Source organism: Aspergillus pseudonomiae (assembly GCF_009193645.1).
Source record: "Aspergillus pseudonomiae strain CBS 119388 unplaced genomic scaffold BDV37scaffold_7, whole genome shotgun sequence".
Classification (NCBI taxonomy): Eukaryota; Fungi; Ascomycota; class Eurotiomycetes; order Eurotiales; family Aspergillaceae; genus Aspergillus; species Aspergillus pseudonomiae.
The window spans coordinates 361425-382820 of record NW_022475999.1 but is presented as its reverse complement, the minus strand read 5'-3'; the positions used below and the strand labels follow the sequence as shown (position 1 = coordinate 382820).

Genomic DNA, 21396 nt, shown 5'->3' with positions numbered 1-21396 from the left:
AAACAAACAGCCGATCTAGGAGCCCGATCGCGTAAAGCCAAAAGCAAAGCATTGCATTCAAAAGACCATCTCAGGGTCTTCGATAGGAAGAATAACAATGTGAACTGGAACTCGAACTCAGGGTAAATCAACCAGGGAACCGAAAACGCCCCGGGGGGAATAACAAAAAGGGGGAATATAATATGATACAGACGAAGAGGAATTGATGGAACTTGGAACCTGAACCTGAACCTGAAACTCAAGCGAGACGAGACAAAAAGGAAAATTCGAACAAAGGAAATGCATAACCATAACATAACCACGCACCCTGTCACCTGAGACCTATGAAACCCTGACCCACGCCCAAACTTTCGGATTGTGATCCTGTACCTGTTACCTGTACGCCTGCTTATCCGATCATGTGTCCGACCTTGGGTACTTGAACGCCAGAAATGATCATTCTTGTGTGTTTTCTTCGTGCATGGGAAAACCGAGTGACCGTTGAAAACAAAGGGAAGACATCACAACAAAGGAAACAAAGAAAAAGGAAATGAAAAAGACGCAGATAGAAACAAGGGAGTGAATGAGCATGTATGTCAGGAAACAAACATGCTACTGGTCGGTAGTTGCAAATATTTATAGAAGAATTGAAATATGACAAGTGAGATCAATCCACTTGTCGGTGGAACCTGCCTTCTTGGCCATCCAAGCATCTATGCGGGGACGTTGGCTGGTGGGTAGTGACCTGGAATCTTGAGGTCGAGTGTGGATACGCTGTTTTTGGTCGCAGCGGGGGGACGCTTCATGGCCTCGTTCGAGGTGGGGATACCCGGACTAGGAGCGTTGATGGGCACTGCCGTGGTTGATGAAGCTGTACGGACAGAGGGTGGCCCTTGTCCTTTGTTCCAGCTGTCAGTCATAGGCTCATCGGGTCCGTGTGATATCGATTCTGGCCTCTCATCTATCGAGGTGGGGAGAGTGTTGAGAGTGTGATCTGTCACATTTGTAGTGGTAGGCGCAGTCGAGGTGCTTTCCCCCCGATTTCTCTGTCGTGACAGAGAGCTTTCACGAGAATTGGTTGCCCTCAATCCTGCAATCAAGTTGGGAGCCATATTCCCCCTCTCAAATCCAGCGGTATCCTGAGTGTTATCATAGATTTGCTGAGCCTGCACTTGTTTCTGATGGTCGGCCGTGTTCATCCAGCGGCCATAATAGCTGTCGTGTCTCTCAAAAGGTTGGCGCGTGATTTCACCCGCCTGGCTTGAAGGCTGCACCTGGTCTATATCCATATCACGCTCAGACATGGAGCGACGCGTGCCTTGGAGAGGGGATTTAGCGTCAGGTAACGATCCGACGGCGGCCAACAGATCTCTCTCGCCGGAGCTCTCTCCACTTGATGGCGACAGTGGGGCCTGTAAATGGCGGTCTATCTGCACGTCACTGGGGAAACGGCCGCCAGCTTCACGCGGTTGAGATGCCGGGCGTTCTTGGTTTAAAACCACTGATCCTGCCGAGTAGGGCGTGCGATCTGCTTCGTCCTCATCCATAACCCTATCACTGCTGGTAGACGTCCGACCGAAACTTGCACCACTTACAGTGCGCACATGTTTCCTGACAAATGCATTCCTTGCTTCACCGGTCTTGGAGATTAGGCTTTCGACGTCTTCGTACCATGCCTTCATCGTCTCGTGCGACTCGGCACGGAAGACCCATGAGTGTCCCCGGTGCATCGTCCCCGTTTGCCGCCCTTTCAACATGAACTTGTGAGATGAGGAGTCCGGCTGCGAATGCGAACCAAGCTTTTGCTCCGGGAGATACAGCGACATCACTGGTGTCTGCCAGGCCACTCGATCGGCGGACTTGAACTCGTGAAGATGAGTCGGAGACAAAACATACCTGTATCATGTTAGTGACAAGAGCAACGTCGAGAAGGGGATGATAGAACCCACCAGCCAGGCGTGTAGCTCTTGAGATATTTGCTCTTACGTTCGAGCATACCTGATCTGACCTCTGCAGCGGCCGGATGGTCTTTACCAGGGTAGGAGATATTCTCCACGTCCCGAAGGGGGACTCGTGGATCGACTAACTCGTCGGTCTCTGCGATGAACGAGTTCCATTCGTGGTCGTGTGGCATCGAGATGGGCCCTGCCCGAAGCTTCTCCGCGGCATCGTACGCCTCGTCGGCTTCCCGTGTAAGGATGTTGGCGTAAGTTTTGTATGCCTTCTGAATTTCGCTAACCACGATGGATTCCAATTCGCGACCAGAGTTTTCCAAATTCAAAAACGCCTGCATCACGAGTTAGCAAATGTCAAGGTGACCCATGATGTGAGGTCCCGTACTCTATGCAAATAGTTTTCTTCTTCGATCTGCTTTTCAATCTGCTTGTCGACACCCAAACGGATGATAAACGGGTCTCCCTTTCCCGCTGTGGCTGCGGAATCCGTGTCGACCAGGCCTAGGGCTTCGTGCAGATGGCGGACGGATTTGCGGGTGGCGTCAACTTCCTTATCAATCGAGTTTCGAAAATCGCCCGAAAGGCTCCTGATCTCCTTGGTTTTCTTTTGAAGGTCGTTTCGGAGTCCCATTAGCTGAGCGACCAACTCGTTTTCTACCTCAGCAGCCTTGCTCGCTTCTTGATACGCCTGTTTATGGAAATTCCGCAGAATATCGGTCGCATCTGCCAGGCCGCCGGATTTGAGAAAGGTGGGGGGCAACGCTGTATTGTTGATAACAGTTGATGCCGACATGAATAGTTTGGATCGAGTTTCGTAGGATTTCTGGAGTTCTTTGAAGAACACAATGAGATCCTTTAGGACCTTACGCCAAGCTGATGTATGTCAGAAACACAGATTCCTGTGTACAAAGGGTACACAGCTGCGCTGTGCTACAGGAAAAGCCATACCTTGAAAGCGATCTGCTAAAACTTCCGTCGGGTTCCCATTCGTAGGAACAGGGATGTAGAACGCGCTATTGTGATCTTCGGCGCCATCGACGCTATACTTCTCCTTGTCGCCTAAGACTAGGCTCCTCACACTTCCGGCGCGCAGGCTTCTCTTACTCCCGCTGCGTCGCATACTGCCTCTCTTGCTAAGGGAGGACTTCTTTTTCAAAGTCCCGGATCGCGTGGGTGTCGCAGAACGGGAGTTGGACATCTGAGATGCGGAGCGCTGTACGGCGGCGGATGATGGGCCCTCGAAAACGACGGAACCACGTTGGCTGGCGACATCGAACTCCTCATGAAATCGACCGTTATGAGAGACCGAAGGCTCGGTAACAGCCCCAGAAGCAAAGTTGTAGCCGGAGTTGGAGGCTATAAAGGAGTTCGGTCTAGAGGCGGACCGCGATCCATAGCCCTGACCTGAGAATATGGAATTTGCGGGCTGTGAGATGGCGCCGTAAGGGTCCTGCAGCGGTGTCTGCGACCGGACCACTGTGGCCATGGTTGATAGGGTAGAAGAGGAGAAGGAGGGGGATTGGAGAGGGGGCGGCGGCGAATGGCTTTCGATAAAGCGAGCAATTGGGCGGTGCAAACCAGACCCGTGATTGAGAGTGTAGTGTGCCTAAAGTCCGACGGTTGGTCGATGCGGGCCGAGATTTTTGGTGAGAAGTATAACCAGAGACGTATGGGGAGGGATGTATGTATATGTATGTATGGAGTAGTGGTCAAGACAAATCGCTTTTCTAGAAGGCAAAAAGAAGGGGAATAGGAGAAAAGATCAACCAGAGAAAGTAAAAAAAGAAACCCTATATGAGAACTGAGGAATTAAAAACAAAAAAAAAAAAAAAAAAAAAAAAAAAAAAAAAAAAAAAAAAAAAAAAAAAAAAATTAAAAAAAAAAAAAAAAAAAAAAGGAGAGTGATAATTTTAAAAATCCAGATCGGGTAATGTCCCAATTCCCAAGATAAATCACCAGAAACGGTTTTCTGGAATTGGTTACCCAGCGAACGGGGGGTTTGGGACGTGACCTCCTTGAACTAAGGGCGCGAACTAAGAAGCGTCCCAGAGGGTCTGGAGCGAACTGTTTGCGGGGGGTTCAAGGGAAAAGGTAACGACCTCCTAATCTTCGGCGATAGTGTCACTGTCGTCCTGTCCGGCAGTAGTCACGGCCGATCCCTCATTAGAATGTGCCCCACCGGGTCGACTATTAAAGGATTCGGCGCTGGGATAGGATCAATAATCAGAATAGCCGTCTTTGGCCTGGAGGGAAACCCAGATCATGCGATATTTGAGTTGTGGTTGTCAAGGAGAAAAAGTACGATCGCAGCAATCAATTCTGAGCCAAATGCACCCAGCTGAGAGAGTGAGGGGTTATCTAAGTACTATCTGGTTAAAGCCTTGGACGGTTCCGGATGACGTCTACGCCCGGCGAAAAAGACTTCAAGGCAGATGCGACGTTATGACGACCAAGAACTACGACTGGTTCCCCAAACAGTGGAAACGGAATCCCCGGACCCTAACCAATCTTCGGCGTGAGCAACGGACGAGCTTCACGAGGAATGATTGGAAAATGAAAAGAGGAGAAGAAGGTAGAAGAGAGAGAATGGGGAGGGAGAGAGAGGCATCCATGGAATGGAAAGGTAATAATGACATACCGAGGTAGAAAATATTTTTCAATCTCCAGCAACGAAGGATAGCAGCTGAAGAGAGAGAGAGAATGTTGATAACAGGAAAATTCACAAGTATAGTAATGATGTTCCTTACCTAGGAGGGTACTTAATTCTCTGTACCACTACTCGTAAATAGTCTACTACCAATCTCTATTGTCTGGATCGAAGAGAACAAATAAAAGAAGAGTACGTCCTCTGTGCCATGTACTCTGTATGGAGGAAATCCCTAACCACCTCTTTTAATCCTTGGACAATAGAAGGTCAAATAATAATGTTACCGACTCAGGCTTAGTGTGAGGTTGGTATACTAGCCGTACCCATGTCCACCCATCAGTGTATCCTCCTTTTCTTTTTATTACTATGTATTCTATTTCTCTTAGTCGTAGAAAGCCTACCAGGCCAGAGAATGTTAGTTTGATGACCATTTCTATTATTAAAAATACCCTTGGGATTAAAAAAAAAAAAAATGCCGTTGCCTGTTCACCAGCAACGAACCATTTTTCTGCTTGGGTTGATTCAGGAGTATGCAGTAGTGTCAAGCCTATATTGATTTAATCAATATCCAACAAGACAGAAACCATTCTCAAGGCGAATAATTGCAGGATGTCGCGAACTAGTCCAAATGAAAATATCCAGCGTCATCGTCACCATCATCAGTTTCTCAAATCATTCGCTCCCCTGGGACCGAGTGGACAGTGGCTGGGTCAACACTTGAGAGGCTGACCTGTGGCGATGGTTCTCCCCCTTTAGCTCATATCAATCAATACGCCAATCAAACATCCCGATCCATCTCTCAGTGGATCGAATTTAATCATACGGAGGAAATCATCATCGACTTTGCATCTTCCTAGCGTCTGCATTAATTGTTCCTCATGTCTTCGTTTGGTTCCTCTCCCACCCCTTTTCCGACCTTCCGTCCAGTGGCAATATCTCCACTCATTTCACCCCCTCTTATAGGTTACGAAAGACAAAAAAAAAAAAGGAGATATTCGGGCCGTGCTCTTGACTTCCTCTCCGGGACGCGATGAGGCAGCAATTACAGTCGACTCCCAAGAAGTGAAAAGTAAAAGGGAAAAGAACCTTCTATTCGACGTCATGCACGGTTCATCGCTTTCCATGTCGATCAAAGCCGGAAGGTTTCCAGAAGACTGGTTCGGGCAGATTCCCGTTCATACTTACAGAAATACTCCTAATTGAATTTTTGATTTCCCATACCTGACTAAGTCGGAGGAGGAACTAACTAGCATAGTAAGTATACTATACAAAAGTACATCATCTACTACCAATTGTATCGAAGCGAAGGATGATGCTCCACGCCCTCCCCCCTTTTTGCAATAGACAGTTTAGCACCTCCACCCACTCCCTTATTCAATGTTTACTTCTTTTCATGAGATCCCTCAGAAGGGTCTGGAGTTGTGAGAGACCTTGCAGATAGTCGGTGATTAGTCGATCCTGTCGTAAAACCTGCCGGTCTGATTCATGGAGCTACAGTACCCAGAACCGTACCACAGAAACCACCGCCGCCGTCGCTGTATACATACACTCCCAAATCAATCATAGGGTAAAACTCTAGTAGTAGTTGCAGCAAAGGTTGTTTGTATACTGCCGTAGGGTTCCGGCGGCGAGTCAAGGAGGATGATATCAGATCCCCTGACTTTTCCCCTGCATCAACCTTGCATCCCTTGGGTTTGCTTCAATTGATTGACAGCGTTCTGTCAGTTCCATAGATCATATGGATAGGGCGTTCCGGTTTTCCGTCGTCTCTTACATGATCCTTAGGTCAGCCTAATGCGGGTGGATACCTGAATATCAAGGCTGAAGTGATTTGATAAATCCGCCATGTGATTGGTCGGCCACGCTCCAGACTCCGTCATGGATGGATGTACCGTACGACCTTACGTGCCTCTATAAGCTTTGTATCGACATTATGAAGCTTAACGATCTAGGGCCTGTAATCGCTTCAATGGTGAAACTTGCTTTTGCTCTATTTTAAGGCACGCCGTTGATCCTCCAAGCATGGGTTGATTCTTATCGCATAGTCTTGCAGATAGACCGCCGCTGGTATCTAACATCCCTCGCTGCTTCACTCTAAATATAATCGCAATGCACATTGAAGAATGACACGGCATACATAGCTCAGCATATAATGTGTTGGCTGTGCGCAATTGGTCCCTTACGCTAGAAATGTAGTCACGCCGCCACCCATGCTCTTACGTTCATGTTGGTCAAGTGATGGAAAGACATCAACAAGGAAAACATGACCAATGAACAATGCAATCTCCAGAGAAGAATTTTGCCAAAGTTGCTAGCTAAATGTGTTCGACATATAAGGGTAATTTTACACAAGGATACTGGGAATCGGCAGATTGAAAAGAGACCTGGAAACCGAACTATATTCATGAAGCGGGAGCCTGGGATGTGGGGACCTCGATACCGTATGCTTCCTTGATTCTCTGTGCCCGTCTCTCGGCGTAGCCAGGACCATAGAGACCTATAGATCACATCAGCGATAATGTACCTTTCTATCAAAGTCATGGCACAATTGATTGACATACCTCGTCCCTCACCCAATTCGGCAAGGGTCTGCTCGCCCGAGGTTCTGTATGACTTCCGCAATTGCTCCCGACGCTCGAACTCGTCAATATCGGCGTTCTTCTTGTAACCCCACAACGATCCGCCGGTGTATTCAAAAGCGCCCATGGCGGTTGCCAGTGCAGCACCATAACCGAGAAGGGCGGGGAAAGTCCGGGCTGCACAGCGGTTAGAATAACGTGATGCAATGGCAAATTGAGAGAAAATATGAACACGGACCTCGTAGACCCAGGATCGCACCAGAGAAGAAACCACCCAATGCGACGTTCCAGTGATCCTCCTTCTCCCGCAGGTTGGCGGACGCCGTCTTCACGAACTCATAGGTACCTCCCATTGCCGCTGGATAACAGTTGTCAGTAAAGTCGAGCATAACACTGGCCGATTCCAATTGCATCCATACCGAAAACACCGATTGTGCTGCCGCTTCTCACGAAGACACCGAATGGCCCAACGTTCTTCCTGGTGAGGGTGTTCTGAACTGCCGAGGCGAAAAGACCCACTCCACCAGTGAGCATAGTGGTCTTCATTGTCGCCTGGATCGCATCCTTAGGATGGTAGCTGTGGTCTTCAGTTTGTCCAGCCATGGTGGCGGTTGAATCTGGAATGGGCTTCTGCTTGTAGTGGGCGAGTCGTTCCGACGGTTCGCTGGGATTTTGGGAAGTCGCGGTTTCTGCCATGCGGCACCGCCTTCCCCAGGCTCTCCTAGAGCTTCATGTTTAATGATGGGAGTACAGATGGCATTGCTTACCATACGACTTTGTCGGTCCCTTTCTGTGAGGTATCTAATTCTCGATCTATAATAACGGTTCCTTCTTTTGAAAAGATCCCAAAAATCAACCCCGTCGGTGGTGGTGAATCCATCGTCCAAGTTGCCGCCCGCTTGCTCCAACTGCAGTGGGCTCCCCGCCAGCCCAGCTGCCAACGCTCTTTCTATTAGAATCGAATGATTTCTTGGCTTTCAAGTGATTAATCACAGCAGATCTACATCTAATAGGAAGATAATAAAAACCATCTTTATGGAAATTTTTCTTTGAACAACTCTGGATCCCTCGGCCTGATCCCCGCCAACTGTGAGCTCAAATGAGCGTCCCCATGACGTCCTTTCAACGGTCAGGTAAGTAGCTTCGCCCGATGCGGGAGTGCATTGCTTTATTATGCACACGGTACTGATATGGACAAACCGACGACCAGGCAAGACTGCCCCCCGTCTTGTACAAGATATATACGAATATGATCCTGTTCACCCTCCAGCGACTGGCCGCAATCTGCTCGCGGACGTCCCGCCAGTGTTTCCTGAATACTACAATGGACCGCTAGAACACATCTCATCGGCTGCCTGCCGCCATAACTTTGTATCGAAGCCAGCACAGAGTTATGTCCCTCAGTCGGAACAAGGCAATACTGGGGCCCCTACAAAGGTGTCGGCCGTGTGCTTGAGGTGCCGCTATCATTTGCAGGTTGATGTGAGCTCTACGCCCGGTATTGGTCAACCTAGTGCGAGGTTTTCAGATCACATCCATCATCTGGTATATAAGTCCGGAAAATACAGAGGCGGCGCTGCGCCAGAGGAGGTCAGCCCTAAGGGACAGTTGCTGGAGACATTTCACTATGAATGTTCATATCTGTCTTGCTCCGTTGCAGTATCTGTGCGGTTCGCTTCACCTGTCCTCAATGATGAATGGGTGCGACTGTTGGTAGACCCCGAAGTGCTACGAGAGCGGGCGAACGAGGCGTTTGCAACCCATCCTGACCGTCTGGAAGGAGTTGCTCCGCCCGCACCTCTCAATGTCTTGCTGAACTTGCGTACATATATCAGCAACGCTCTTCTTGATAGCCAACAGAGCAAGTCGATCTCAGCGGTTAATAAAAGATTCATGACGTGCTTTGGAGTTGAAGGGAAGCCCTGCAAAGACTTGTTAGCATTCCTGGGATTTAGCTTTAAGGTTTGTAAACTTGCACTGTACCATGTGCTTGCACGTTGCAATGTGGTTAATACTTTGACCAGAACGAAGGCTTTTGGGAGCCTCCGCGACCGAATCCGTGGGCAGAGTTCCCTTATCGCGACCAACAAAAAATATTTCTCGATGACGTTATACACGAACTTACAGCACTCATAGAACAGAGGCCAGTGGTAGAGAGGAAGGGCCACCAGCTAGAATTTAATCGTCAACCAGTCTTCAACGATCTCCTCTATGCATTGGAATCTTTGGACTGTAAGTGTATGCCAACAACTCATGCCATGGCTTTCATGCTAATAATACTTAGACCCAAAGGCCTCACGACCAAGTGAATTTCAGATGGCTCCTCAACCGTCTGTCTCAACTGAGAATCACACCCTTGTGAACGAATGCTAATCATTCAACAGTTACTACGAAGACCTGGGCGTCGTTGAAGACATGGCGGCTTCATCAATCATAGAGGCCTTTAACCGACAAGTCTCGGTGGACCCTGCTAGGACTCCTGTCTACCTAAAGTGTCTAAAGTCAATTGGAATTCTCAGAGGAGGGGATGATGGTTCACTTATAGATCAGGCAGTCCAGGTAGCCTACTCCGAAGGGAAATACACCCAAGAGGACGTAGTTGATGCCTACAAATACTTTGGTCTAAGCCACGATGATCAGCGACTCACAGAAGACAGCATCATTGGGAAATTCTATGCTTATCTAGGTGCCACTACTGCTGTTCAGGAGACCGAGACCCGCAGACAGCTATGGAGGATAGGAGATAGCAGACGGAGTGAGCGGATCAAGGCAGCAGCGGAAGAAAGTACGACTGAGTTGACCCAACCAGAAATGGCTCTCAATGAGATAACTAACGGCAATAGGGGTGTCAACTGCTGAACAGGCCCAGGTTTTCCTTGGCGTTAGCGCTGACACATCTGATGATTTTGTTATGGCAGTTTACACAGCTAAAGTATTTCTTTGATGCCTGAAACCTAGCTTTGAGCCTTTGTGCTGACTTCACTCAAGGTCAACGACAATCCATCTAGCCGGGACCTTGCTCGCCGTGCAGTCCAACTGCTAGCAGAGGAGCGAAAATCGGATGCCTTAAAGCATTTCCTCAACACAGGCGAAATGACTGCCGGTGAGATGGACGTTGCTGATGCCTATCGTCTCCTTCAGATACCCGACCGCACCGTGGATGAGGGGGCAATCATGGCAGCATACACGATTTGTGTAGACGAAGCTCCAGCACAAGCTGAAAACTACAATCAAGCGTTGCGGATTATCGCGAAAGATAAGAATAGCCCTCTGCTGAGCAATATGGTTTCTGGTTCCGCCACTAAACCTGACCGTAACCTGGCTGAATGGCCTGTCGGACTGCAGAATATCGGCAATACCTGCTACCTCAACAGTCTGTTGCAATTCTATTTTTCAATTCGTCCATACCGTGATATGGTCTTGGACTTTGAGAATTTCAAAATGGAGATAAATGAAGAAATGGTGAGCCAAAAGCAGGTGGGGTCTCGCAGAGTGTCGCAAAAGGAGGTTGAACGGTCCCAACGGTGTAGGTGATGTTCTTAATTTATTGAGTATGCGTGTTCGATGTGAAAAGCTCACGCCTATCTGCTCCAGTTCTCAGAGAATTGCGAACTCTCTTCAATGACATGATCACTGCCCCAGCAACTTACGTTATTCCCACCCAAGAGCTGGCACGGTTGACGCTGATCAGCCCTTCCAACGAAGCCGCTATCCGTCGCCGGTCGACGATATCTGGAATCAGACCTAGTGCTCTTGGTGAAATCAACGGTGTGCCGGTGATGGGACCTCTCGGGCCCCCACAGCAGACTACAGAAAGTGAAGCCAATGAGCTCATAGCTCCGGAGCCAGAGAAACCCCAACGCTCAACGACAAGCGATGTTGATAGCGAGGCAACTCTTGTTTCTGATGGCACTAGAATTGATGCCGTGGTCCCGCCTTCTAATGACAAGGAGCCCGAGCCCCTACGTGCAGATTTTCCGAAGACGGTCGCGCAGGGCGAATCAATCCCTGAAGCAGTTGAGTACCAACCATCCGACAAGCCGGCTTCTGCTGAGCAGAATGGGCAGAATGAGCCGTCTAGCCAGCCTCCTCCAGTTCCTCCACGGCCCGGTCCGCAACCTGATCCGCAGAGGCAACTTATAGAGGAAGTGGAGATTGGAGCTCAACAGGATGTGACAGAAGTAATCAACAATGTGCTGTTCCAGAGCCAATGTGCCATCAAGCCAATCTCTCTTGCTCCAGATGGTGAACAGCTCGATCAAGTGAAAGAGTGAGTTTCATTACCTATTTATCTCACGTTCTGGGCTGACCGATGCTGTCCTTTAATAGCTTGTTTTACGGTAAAGCCAAGTCCTACATCCAAACAAATGAAGGTGTGCGATCAAAGGAAGAATGGTGGTGTGATATTAAAATCGACGTCGCGACTGGATCACGAGATATCTATGCTGCCATTGACGGTGCTTTCGACGTCCAGAAAGTTAGCGTAGATAATTCGGTGGCGGAACAGTTCAGTGCAATCAGCAAGCTGCCGCCAGTTCTCCAAGTTCAGGTCCAGCGTGTCCAGTTCGATCCTGTCAAGAAACGCTCCTTCAAGTCAACCCACCACTTAGAATTGAAGGAAACTATCTACCTTGATCGGTATATGGACACCCAACAACCCGACATCTTGAATCGCCGTCGCCAGTGTTGGGAATGGAAAAATACGTTAAGAACACTCGAGGCTCGTCGAGCCGAGTTGCAGCGCCAAAGTGTATGAACCCACCGAAGGGTGGTTTTCCATCCACCGTGAATAGATGTGCTAACTCCTCACAGGAGGCTGATGGCCTAGACATACCGAGCTTATTCGATAATGCCAAGGATGTGCTAGAAGAGCTGAACTCTATGAAGGAGGACCCTGAGACCGCAGCAGATGCAGTTCCTATCAACCCAGAACTTATACCTGAGCTTAATCAACTTTCTCAGATAGCGAAGGCAGAGCTGAACTGTACGTGTCACACTATTCATCTTTCTCTGCTCTCATCTTTCCTAAGCTCCTATATTGTTTCGACATATGGCTTGGTTGTTGTGGAACATTTATACTCACATGATTTCTAGACATCGAGCAAGAGATCAAGGATTTACAAACTATGATCTCAAGCCAGTTTGCTGATTACAAACATTTGGCTTATCGTCTCTACGCTGTCTTCGTTCATCATGGCTCCGTTTCATTCGGGCACTACTACATTTACATTTGTGACTTTGAACGGAATGTTTGGCGGAAATATAACGACAACTATGTCACCGAAGTGCACGACCTGGATGAAATATTTACGAGCCAGGACCGCCAAAATCCCCCGACTCCGTACTTCCTAGTCTATGTCAACGCAACTATGAAGGACCGTCTAGTCAGTCCTCTTTGCAGGGAGATACTCGAGTCTCCTCCAGACGATCAGCCGAGTGTAGATGTGGCAAATGCTACTAAGGCGGTTACTGCACCGACAACTGCAGAAGATGTGGATATGAACCCACCGGCGTACGATGAAATATGGGCTGACAAAGGCACATCAGGTACGGAAGATAACCACCATATAGAAGACAAAACGGGCCCCACAGGCGTGGGGGGCAACGGGGTCACTGGCAGAGGGCCCTCAAACAAAGACACTGACTTCCATGATGTGCAATGGTAGGCTCTGAAACAATACTTCCGACCGGAGTCGCGACACTGAATCCATTGAAACGGAAAGGGTTAGATGATGTGGCTGGCTCAACTAGCTAAGCTGGGTGGCCCTCTGTGCAGCGACATCTGACCGTGATCCCGTGCCTGGTGCGCTTATATTTATGATACTGCCTATGTCGTCCTTTTCTATGCTGTACAGATGAGGTTTGGCGGTTCTTTTCAGCGGAACATGTAGTTTCGAAGTGAAGGCCACGGCAACACCCATTGATAAAGACAACCTTTTGCCCTCGCCATTCTTCCCAAGCTCGATCCAATGAGGACTCACTTAATTCAAATTACCTTGGACGTTTAAGCCGTTCCTATGGCCATGCATACGTCGACCACAAGCCGCCCATGCATTCACAGAATCTTCATGTCAGGTGTGAGATGTTGAGTTATTGTTGTTTGTACATGGCAGCGGGTCAGTACTTATTGTTCCTGTAAATAGCGGGTGATACCATTAGTTATGACTGTCTATGATGTACAATGACATTTATCTGTGTCTAATATCGTCTGGTTGTATGCTCTAATTGAACCACGTGACTCGGACTGCGCCGCTGATCCGACAAGGCGGGCCGCGGATCGGAAACGGAACGTTGCCCGCCATCGGCAGTCCACATCGGCAGGGTAGCACGCTGCCTTCATTCCGGAAGTTGACGAGCTGTAGGCTCATAGGATTGAGATTGGCGTAAATAATATAGGATGTCTTTGCGATAGGGATTGTACAACGAAAGTGCGGTTATTTTTTGAAGTAAAGCAAATGATGGATAAGAGCCTGTTGCCCAAGCTCCAACGAATGCGGGGAAATTCCGGGGGCACTAAGAAAATACCCCCAACGGGTACTAGCTTTCCGCATCTCCGCAGCAAGCCGCCGTCGGATTCCGCCAGACATTATATATCCGTTCGTACTGCTCCTTAGCTCACGAGCGTAACTAGAGACATCCTGACCTACTGGTTCTCAGTGTCTTCTTGAAATCTCACGAAGAGACTGACGCCTGGCTTGATCAGTAGCCACTCTTAACCGCAGCTGTAGTGCTTTCTGCGCGTCTAACCCCGCTGGGCTCTCAATTCACCATGCCTTCACAAGTTGCTACGTGTCTGCGCCTTGCGCGGCAATTTTCTGCAGATCCGAGCAAGGTAGTGCTCTCAATCCAGTGATATCGAGGCGGGATCATACTGACGAGTCTTCTACTAGCATCAACGATTCCTTGCGCGTGCATTCTCCAGCAGCGTCCGTCGCTCCGAGATCAACAAGGTTGTATCGTCTGCGGATTTAGCAATCAAGGACTTGAAGTCCAACTCAACCGTTCTGGCAGGTGGTTTCGGTCTTTCTGGTGTACCAGATACTCTCATCAATGCTGTGCGAGCAAACCCTTCGATCACCGGGTTGACGGTGGTCAGCAACAACGCCGGTGTGGATGGAGCGGGTCTTGGCCTTCTTCTCGAATCCAAGCAGATCTCGAAGATGATTGCCAGCTATGTGGGCGAGAACAAGACCTTCGAGCGCATGTACCTAACGGGCGAGATTGAGTTAGAGTTGACACCACAGGGCACCTTGGCTGAGCGTTGTCGGTCGGGCGGTCATGGAATCCCTGCTTTCTACACACCTGCCGCTTTTGGTACGGTTGTGCAGACAGGTGAGCTGCCTTTGAAGCACAATGCTGATGGCACCGTCGCTCTGCGGAGCCAGCCCCGCGATGTCAAGGTCTTTGATGGCAAGAGCTATGTCATGGAGGAGTCTATCAAGGGTGACTATGCCTTTGTTAAGGCTTACAAAGCCGATAAGCTGGGCAACTGCCAGTTCCGCTATGCTGCTCAGAACTTCAACGGAGCCATGGGTCGCAATGCTAAGGTGACAATCGTTGAGGCGGAGCACATCGTCGAGCCCGGTGAGATTGAGCCGGCTGCTATTCATCTGCCCGGTATCTACGTCAAGCGTGTTATTCAGAGCACGACACCGAAGGGTATCGAGAAGTACACCTTTGCCAAGGAGGAGGGTGAAGACACTGCTGCCCTGGGCAAGGGTGAAACCGCCGCGAAGCGTGAACGTATTGTCCGCCGTGCGGCTAAGGAGTTCAAGAACGGGATGTACGCAAACCTGGGTATTGGTATGCCCATGCTGGCGCCCAACTTCGTCGATCCTTCCGTGGAAGTCCAGCTCCAGTCTGAAAACGGTATTCTGGGATTGGGCCCCTATCCTAAGAAGGGCCAGGAAGACCCGGATCTTATCAATGCCGGAAAAGAGACGGTTACGCTTGCGCCCGGTGCGGCTTGCTTTGGCAGTGACGAGTCCTTCGGCATGATCCGTTCAGGAAGAATCGATTTGACTATTCTGGGCGCCATGCAGGTGAGCGCCAGAGGTGACTTGGCTAACTGTAAGTGCTTCTGCATATGATCTTCTTGTGTAAAACTTTGGCATCTGTCAGTACTAACTGTGGTATGATAGGGATGTTGCCCGGTAAGATCAAGGGCTTTGGCGGTGCTATGGATCTAGTCTCCAACCCCTCCGCTACAAAGGTGGTTGTGACTATGGAGCACACTGACAAGAAGGGCAACCCTAAGATCGTCAAGCAGTGCGAGTTCCCATTGACTGGCAAGACTTGTGTCAGCCGTATCATCACTGAACTCTGTGTCTTTGATGTTGACTTCACTGACGGTCTTACCCTGGTTGAGCTTGCCGACGGTGTCACTGTTGATGAAGTCCGGAGCAAGACAGAAGCTCCGTTCAAGGTTGCTGATGATGTGAAGCCCATGCTGTAATTGTGTCCTTTTTTCCTCTTTTTGTTTGCATGTCTGGATGTCACCAATTCGCAGAATTATGGGATTTATAAGCGTATAGTTTGTGAAATCATGTCGGGTACGGGAACTGTTGTATATACCAATTCTTTCAGAAAACAGTTCATATTATTCAAAAATATGTCTCGGACAGTAACTGTACATTGCCCCCACCAGAAGATATTAAGATAAACGTGATGCGGTGAAGGTAATCTTTATCCGTGATCTATATTCCCATCGCAGTAGATAGATAGTAGTACATTGAAGCATAAGTATACAAACTCCTCAACCCATCCCTAACTTCCAAGATTGCCAATATTGCAGTACCCTAGCTAAACCTGAAAAGACCCTTCAACCTCGCGCTGACTCTCCCCCAGAAATCCCGTGTCGGAGCCTCTGAGAACTCTTTAACGACATTGTCATAGTAGTCCGGGTTACCCGTCGGCCGCCGCAGCTTAGCAGGCAATGGATACCGTCGGGCATAGCGATCTTCCAACAGCGACGACAGTGCATTCAAAGAGGCCTCTGACAGAGGCGGAGGTGGCGATTGTGACGACTGTTGTTGCGGCTGCTTAGAAGGGTTCTCTGAGGTTTGAGGGAGGTGGGACTGGAGGTATGTCTGAACGGAGACGGCTGAAGGGCGGACATGGTCAACGGGCCAGTGTTTGAGAAGGTGGTTAATGCGCGTGATAGTTTGGGTCTAAAACAGGTGTCAGGTCACTGTTGATTGATCTAGTTTGGTTGCAGGAACAAATTCAAGACTTACCGGTGGCTTGGACATGATGCTTGCGACTGTGATGGATGAGCGAGAAAAGTGGTCTATTAGGAGATTTGGAATTTTGTAAAACACCAAAAGCCAGCGGGATTGTCCCGGACACAAATGCAAGTGATTAAGTGGGTTGCGATGTGTTGTCGGAGTAGCGATATCTAAATTATTTGATATGATCTACGCGGACAAAAAGTCAAGTCACGGGGGTGGGAGGAATGCCCCAGGCAGCAGCAACGGTTCTCAGCCACTGACAGAGGCTCTCTCCACTCCGTCATGTAATCGCCCTCATTCCCACCCCATCCTCCATCTACAGTCGATCCCTTTCCATCCTTATCATCGATTGCTCTCGGACGCTCTTTATTACTTGTCTTCCTTGTTGGTAGTACTATAAGGCCTCTGTTGTGCATATTGATCTTCTCTCTTTACCGCCCTTCCCCTCTCTTTCCGGATTTCCTTTCCTCGCTCAGCTCGTCATGAGCTCGCAGCGCTATCAAAGGGTAAGAGTCGCCCAGCGCCCTGGACTGGTTGCAAGTTGCATAGGAGTTACCGATAAATTGTGAAATATTTGGGACGGGTTGCTGATTTGGTGATTTCTAGGTAAATGCCCACGATGAAGATGAAGAATCACAATCACGATCGTCAATCCCTCTCCGGGGAACACCAAACTCTCCACCTCCCTCGTTTCGCTCTCGTTCCACCTCTCCATCATCCAGACGCCTTCTCCATGACGACCCCCTAGACAACGATGCAGATCAGACGCTGGCCGACGCATTTGATGACGAGAGTGACTCCGAAGCGGATGAGCCGGATGACCGTCAGCGACTAATGCGGGCTCAGCCGGATTCGCGACCAGTGGCAGGTAGCAGCAGTGCGAGCGCTAGTTCGTCATCTGGAGTGGGTAATGAACAGCAACCGTCCAGTGAAGAGCGTGGTGGGATCCAGAGGAGGCAGACACTCCTACCGAGTTTCAGTACTGGTAGCCGAGTGATCAGTTCGACAAATGACGGTGTCTTCGCGAATCTGGCGGCTAAGCCAGAGCGTGGAGAGAAAACCGAAGACCTTCCACCGGTGTGTATTCACCTACTGCTTTGTGTTGAGCGATGCGTATTCTCTTGAGCCCTTACTAACGTCTTGTGTATAGTCCTATGAAGAGGCGGCTGCTGACGCTACCCCTCCGTACTGGGAGACTACGATTTTGGCCCCCGGAATATCATCCGACGAGGTGTACGTTGATGGGTTACCAGTAGGGTCCGTTTTTTCGTTTGTCTGGAACGCTATGATCTCCATGTCCTTCCAACTGGTCGGTTTCCTCCTGACCTACCTTCTCCATACCACACATGCGGCGAAGAATGGAAGTAGGGCTGGTCTCGGTCTTACTCTCGTACAATACGGATTTTACATGAAAGGCGGAAGTGATACGAAACCGGACGATGGTGCAGACCAATACGTGACACCTCCGGACCCCAACAGTCATAATTTTGACCCTAGCTCCGTTACTGATGGATCTGGGAGCGATGGCGGCGGCGGTGGTGGTGTATCCGGGATCTCCACGAGTGAATGGATTTCATATGTTCTCATGATTGTTGGTTGGTTCATCTTAATCCGCGCTATCAGTGACTATCTACGGGCTCGACGCCACGAACAGCTGGTGCTGCAAAGCCCTGACCGTGGCCTTCCTGTGCCGATCATTGCAACAAATGAAAGAACAGAGACCGTTGTTTAAGTTGCCAGCATAGTGATCTGCAAAATCTTGGACGGGTTGGAGCCTTGGAGCCTGGGCGTTTCTGTCTTTTTTTTCCTTTCTTTTTTTCCCTACTATACTTTGCTTTGTATGGGTAATGCGCGCTAATTCCCCCGACGGACATTCCATAAGACGTGAAGTCCTCATTTCGTTTATCTTTGAGCATGGGACACTTGTAACTATTTGATTAGAGATACCAAATCTGAAAGACATAGCACTTGGCATTGATGCCCTATCGTTGTCCTTTGTACGCGTCTGTCATTCGCCAGCCAGGCAACCTTTTTTTTTTTTTTTTTAAACCTCCCCTACACCCCATTCTTTGCCTCCTCGCCTTGCCAGTTTATTATTCCCTTTCCAACTCTTAGTTTCTATTTTTAACATCTACTCATCTCTCATATAAATAGCACTTGTCCTCGACTATCTTCACAATGTACGCAAGCCTCGACTAGCCAACGATGGCAGAGTGATTTTCGTCTTCAGCTCTTGGCGGCACTCTCCGCAGCCCGTCCGACGTCTCCGCAAGCGTTTGTTTACCGTGCCTTCGTATTTGTTCATTCATATATTCTCTCCTTCATATTATCCCCTCGACTTCTCACCCTTTCCTTCTTGATCCCTGACGTTTGGAGATCTGTTCTCTTGCTCTCTCCCGTAAATGGCCAAGGTCGATGCTGCGGCGGATTCTCCGGCCGCCGCATCGCCAAACCACAGCCTTCCCCAAGGCCCCGTTGAGGCTCGCTCGTTGTCCTCTATTACCGCAGTAGCCTCGAATCCCCCGGCGTATCCACGGAATCCGACACAGAAGAAACTTGATCCTTTGATTTTGTATATCGTGAGAGTCCCGGGCAGTAAAGGTACGTCATGATCGGTTGCTGCATAGATGTACCCCGCATAAGCGGTGGGAGAAATTGACCGATCATTTAATTTATTCAAGATTGGACGATGGATGCTAATTTCAACGTCGTTGGCCTGCCATGTAGATGTCTTTCTCTCTCCACTGAAGCCACCAACGAAAGCCAGTGTTTCGGCTGAGGCCATCAATGCTTCCCTCTACTATCTACATGTCTCGACGCCCGAGGACGATGTCTTGCTCCAGGAATGTGAGCAAGAGCGCGAGGAAGAGGCAAAACTGCGGAAGGAGCGTGGAGAGGAGGTGGATGTTCCTCCTGAGTTTGCGAAAATGAATCAGGTTCGACGAAAGCCTGTTCCAGGCGGCGGCGGCGGTGGCGCAAAGGTGGACGCTGATGCACGCCCTCCTCTCCCTGCTCACCGATCCAATGTGTCGCTGCCAGAGAATGTTCTCCCGGTGCCAAATTCTGCGGAAATACCGTCGTCTCTGATGCCGGCTCGTCCGAGCTTGGCGGGGAGTCGCTCGTCGATTGATATTCCCCAGTCTGCGGCTCAGATGACAACGGACAGTCGCGATCCCTTCCGACATACGCTACCGGATGACGAGACTGAAGCAAGGCCGCCATTACCAGCTCGCCCACTTCCGCCTGTTCCGAAGGATGAGCTCGCATTTGAGCTGGTCGAGGACAATTCTGCGCCGAAGAAGGCCAATCGTTGGAGTGCCTTGTCGGGGTATTTGCCCGGACGAAATGCAGAAAACTGGAAGGAAAAGTATGAGGTCCTGACCTCAGGCCGTCACAGCCTCGACTCTAGAAGACCACAAGTGCGACCACAATCGGCTCATGCGAATCCATCATACAATCGCATGAGTTCTCCAGCGAGAAGTCCAGGCCAATCTCCAAGTAGGAGACCTTATGACAGCAAACCGCCGGAAAGACCTGGTTTCCACATCACCCTCATCCGTCGCGATCCTACCCATGGGAGTCAATGGAATGTCGCGACAATATCAACACCGAAAATGGACGGCAGTGCCATTGACATCGAGGTGTCCACGCCAGGGTATAACCGGTTCGCTGCGCAAAGCGAACCGCTTTCACTGGCCAGTCTAGGAATCAACCTACCTTCCGAAATAAGCAACCGCATCTCACTGTCTTCGTCTCGACCTACTCAGGCCGAACTGGCAGAGAGCACCCCCAGCCAACCATCGCATCCCCGAAAGTTCCACCGCAAACTCAAAGTATCACAGCCATACCAGGAAAACGGCCGAGGCTCCTTAGACCCAGGAGCCAACCGACCCTCACTCGACCACGGAACCAACAGTCCCTCGAAATCGAACACCTCTAAGCTCAAAAGCGGCTACTACACCTTCACCTCACCCTGGAACGGCACCTGCACATTCTCCACGAGCGTCAACGGCCGCAGCCTCAAGTGCAAGCACATGATCCCAATGCCCTCAACAGGCCCGAACGGCGCCCCCATCGACAATCCCGCCGTAACAGTCGCCGAAATCCGCTTCAACACTCCCTTCCAAGCAGGCCATCTCCACCACCAACCAGGCCCTTCCCACATCTCGCCCTTCACCCTCAGCCAAACCCCAGCTTTCAAAGACCCCACCAGCAATCCCAACAACCACGGCCACAACCTCGACCCAAGCTCCTCCTCCCCGTCAGACCGGACCTCAAAGCGCGCTAGCCTCGCTCAATTCCTCAACCCAAACGCCTACAACCGCCCGCGTGCCCGCTCCGGCGCATCCGCCCACTCCATATCCTCCAACTCCAACTTCGGAGCGCCCACCCGCAAACCCTCAACAAGCAGCACCAGCAGCGGCGTCGCAGACCTGGAGGACGGACCCCGTCGTCCTCTGCGCCGTCCACCAAGCGACGACCGCCTCGATTTCTCACTTGCGCGAGAAAACGCTGGGGGCGGCATGCGCGGGAAGAGCGCTAAACTAGGTAAACTGATCATCGAGGATGAGGGTATAAAGATGCTGGATTTGCTTGTTGCGTCTTGTATGGCTGTTTGGTGGAGGGGTTATTACTATTGATTGATGAACCTGTTTTTTTCCCTCCTTCTTCTTTCAAGAGTATATGGAATGGGTTGATGGGTTGATCTGATGTGCATGGGGATGGTTTTGTTTCCCTTGATTTCATGTAGTCTTTGCTCCTATGTATGTATGATTGACGATTGATGAAATGATTATATATCCTCGGATTTACTGTGCTGTTATCAGAATTAGAATTATGTTAGTCCAAAAGGAGAAGAATATGAACCACAAATAGATAATAGAGTACTTTCTCATATATGCTATACTATAATCAACTACTTCATCAGATCTATCCATTCATCAATCAAAAGATCAAACTAGCGCTCAATTGCAATGCAACTGCCGTCTTTCTCATGCACGCTTACA

The 21396-nt window shown here is 49.7% G+C and overlaps 7 protein-coding genes across 7 annotated transcripts; 4 read left to right on the top strand and 3 right to left on the bottom strand.

Annotated features, from left to right (window-relative positions):
* Nucleotides 1-692: 692 nt before the first annotated feature.
* BDV37DRAFT_279196 (SLM1 family PH domain-containing protein) lies at nt 693-3420 on the bottom strand (the record flags this gene model as incomplete). The annotated part of the gene is made up of 4 exons (XM_032086277.1): nt 693-1875; nt 1929-2266; nt 2320-2807; nt 2883-3420. 4 exons carry the CDS (start codon nt 3418-3420, stop codon nt 693-695), a joined length of 2547 nt encoding a protein of 848 aa, XP_031945570.1.
* Nucleotides 3421-6491: 3071 nt separating this feature from the next.
* Nucleotides 6492-7863, bottom strand: BDV37DRAFT_239194 (Tim17/Tim22/Tim23/Pmp24 family protein). Its single transcript, XM_032080927.1, has 4 exons — nt 7580-7863; nt 7399-7518; nt 7143-7337; nt 6492-7078 (listed from the first exon to the last, which is right to left on the bottom strand). The coding sequence occupies exons 1-4, from the start codon at nt 7854-7856 to the stop codon at nt 6984-6986; spliced, it is 687 nt and encodes a 228-aa protein (XP_031945569.1). The 5' UTR covers nt 7857-7863; the 3' UTR covers nt 6492-6983.
* Nucleotides 7864-7899: 36 nt separating this feature from the next.
* On the top strand, nt 7900-13313 carry BDV37DRAFT_239192 (ubiquitin-specific protease UBP2). The gene is made up of 11 exons (XM_032080926.1): nt 7900-8293; nt 8371-9122; nt 9185-9392; nt 9445-9490; nt 9545-9945; nt 10004-10092; nt 10149-10686; nt 10755-11430; nt 11490-11910; nt 11973-12144; nt 12255-13313. The coding sequence occupies exons 1-11, from the start codon at nt 8260-8262 to the stop codon at nt 12824-12826; spliced, it is 3909 nt and encodes a 1302-aa protein (XP_031945568.1). The 5' UTR covers nt 7900-8259; the 3' UTR covers nt 12827-13313.
* A 374-nt stretch (nt 13314-13687) lies between these two features.
* On the top strand, nt 13688-15769 carry BDV37DRAFT_239186 (3-oxoacid CoA-transferase). Its single transcript, XM_032080925.1, has 3 exons — nt 13688-13992; nt 14051-15230; nt 15302-15769. The coding sequence occupies exons 1-3, from the start codon at nt 13930-13932 to the stop codon at nt 15613-15615; spliced, it is 1557 nt and encodes a 518-aa protein (XP_031945567.1). The 5' UTR covers nt 13688-13929; the 3' UTR covers nt 15616-15769.
* BDV37DRAFT_239185 (ubiquinol-cytochrome c reductase complex assembly factor 2) lies at nt 15749-16534 on the bottom strand. Its single transcript, XM_032080924.1, has 2 exons — nt 16397-16534; nt 15749-16330 (listed from the first exon to the last, which is right to left on the bottom strand). Exons 1-2 carry the CDS (start codon nt 16409-16411, stop codon nt 15959-15961), a joined length of 387 nt encoding a protein of 128 aa, XP_031945566.1. The 5' UTR covers nt 16412-16534; the 3' UTR covers nt 15749-15958.
* A 120-nt stretch (nt 16535-16654) lies between these two features.
* BDV37DRAFT_239182 (metal homeostatis BSD2 family protein) lies at nt 16655-18408 on the top strand. Its single transcript, XM_032080923.1, has 3 exons — nt 16655-16896; nt 16997-17467; nt 17541-18408. The coding sequence occupies exons 1-3, from the start codon at nt 16873-16875 to the stop codon at nt 18120-18122; spliced, it is 1077 nt and encodes a 358-aa protein (XP_031945565.1). The 5' UTR covers nt 16655-16872; the 3' UTR covers nt 18123-18408.
* A 247-nt stretch (nt 18409-18655) lies between these two features.
* On the top strand, nt 18656-21250 carry BDV37DRAFT_191811 (uncharacterized protein). Its single transcript, XM_032079687.1, has 2 exons — nt 18656-18991; nt 19118-21250. The coding sequence occupies exons 1-2, from the start codon at nt 18793-18795 to the stop codon at nt 21028-21030; spliced, it is 2112 nt and encodes a 703-aa protein (XP_031945564.1). The 5' UTR covers nt 18656-18792; the 3' UTR covers nt 21031-21250.
* The last annotated feature ends 146 nt before the right edge of the window (nt 21251-21396 follow it).

Excerpts from the sequence above, each read along its gene's own strand:
- BDV37DRAFT_239194 (XM_032080927.1), bottom strand. The coding sequence starts at position 7,856 with ATGGCAGAAACCGCGACTTCCCAAAATCCCAGCGAACCGTCGGAACGA. Across the intron at positions 7,519-7,579 it reads CAGCACAATCGGTGTTTTCG|CGGCAATGGGAGGTACCTAT; the intron begins GTATGGATGCAA and ends ACTGTTATCCAG. Across the intron at positions 7,338-7,398 it reads TGCGATCCTGGGTCTACGAG|CCCGGACTTTCCCCGCCCTT; the intron begins GTCCGTGTTCAT and ends ACCGCTGTGCAG.
- BDV37DRAFT_239192 (XM_032080926.1), top strand. The coding sequence starts at position 8,260 with ATGAGCGTCCCCATGACGTCCTTTCAACGGTCAG. Across the intron at positions 9,946-10,003 it reads CAAGGCAGCAGCGGAAGAAA|GGGTGTCAACTGCTGAACAG; the intron begins GTACGACTGAGT and ends TAACGGCAATAG. Across the intron at positions 11,431-11,489 it reads CAGCTCGATCAAGTGAAAGA|CTTGTTTTACGGTAAAGCCA; the intron begins GTGAGTTTCATT and ends GTCCTTTAATAG.
- BDV37DRAFT_239186 (XM_032080925.1), top strand. The coding sequence starts at position 13,930 with ATGCCTTCACAAGTTGCTACGTGTCTGCGCCTTGCGCGGCAATTTTCT. Across the intron at positions 13,993-14,050 it reads TTTCTGCAGATCCGAGCAAG|CATCAACGATTCCTTGCGCG; the intron begins GTAGTGCTCTCA and ends GTCTTCTACTAG. Across the intron at positions 15,231-15,301 it reads CAGAGGTGACTTGGCTAACT|GGATGTTGCCCGGTAAGATC; the intron begins GTAAGTGCTTCT and ends GTGGTATGATAG.
- BDV37DRAFT_239182 (XM_032080923.1), top strand. The coding sequence starts at position 16,873 with ATGAGCTCGCAGCGCTATCAAAGG. Across the intron at positions 16,897-16,996 it reads GCTCGCAGCGCTATCAAAGG|GTAAATGCCCACGATGAAGA; the intron begins GTAAGAGTCGCC and ends GGTGATTTCTAG. Across the intron at positions 17,468-17,540 it reads AAACCGAAGACCTTCCACCG|TCCTATGAAGAGGCGGCTGC; the intron begins GTGTGTATTCAC and ends TCTTGTGTATAG.
- BDV37DRAFT_191811 (XM_032079687.1), top strand. The coding sequence starts at position 18,793 with ATGGCCAAGGTCGATGCTGCGGCGGATTCTCCGGCCGCCGCATCGCCA. Across the intron at positions 18,992-19,117 it reads GAGAGTCCCGGGCAGTAAAG|ATGTCTTTCTCTCTCCACTG; the intron begins GTACGTCATGAT and ends CCTGCCATGTAG.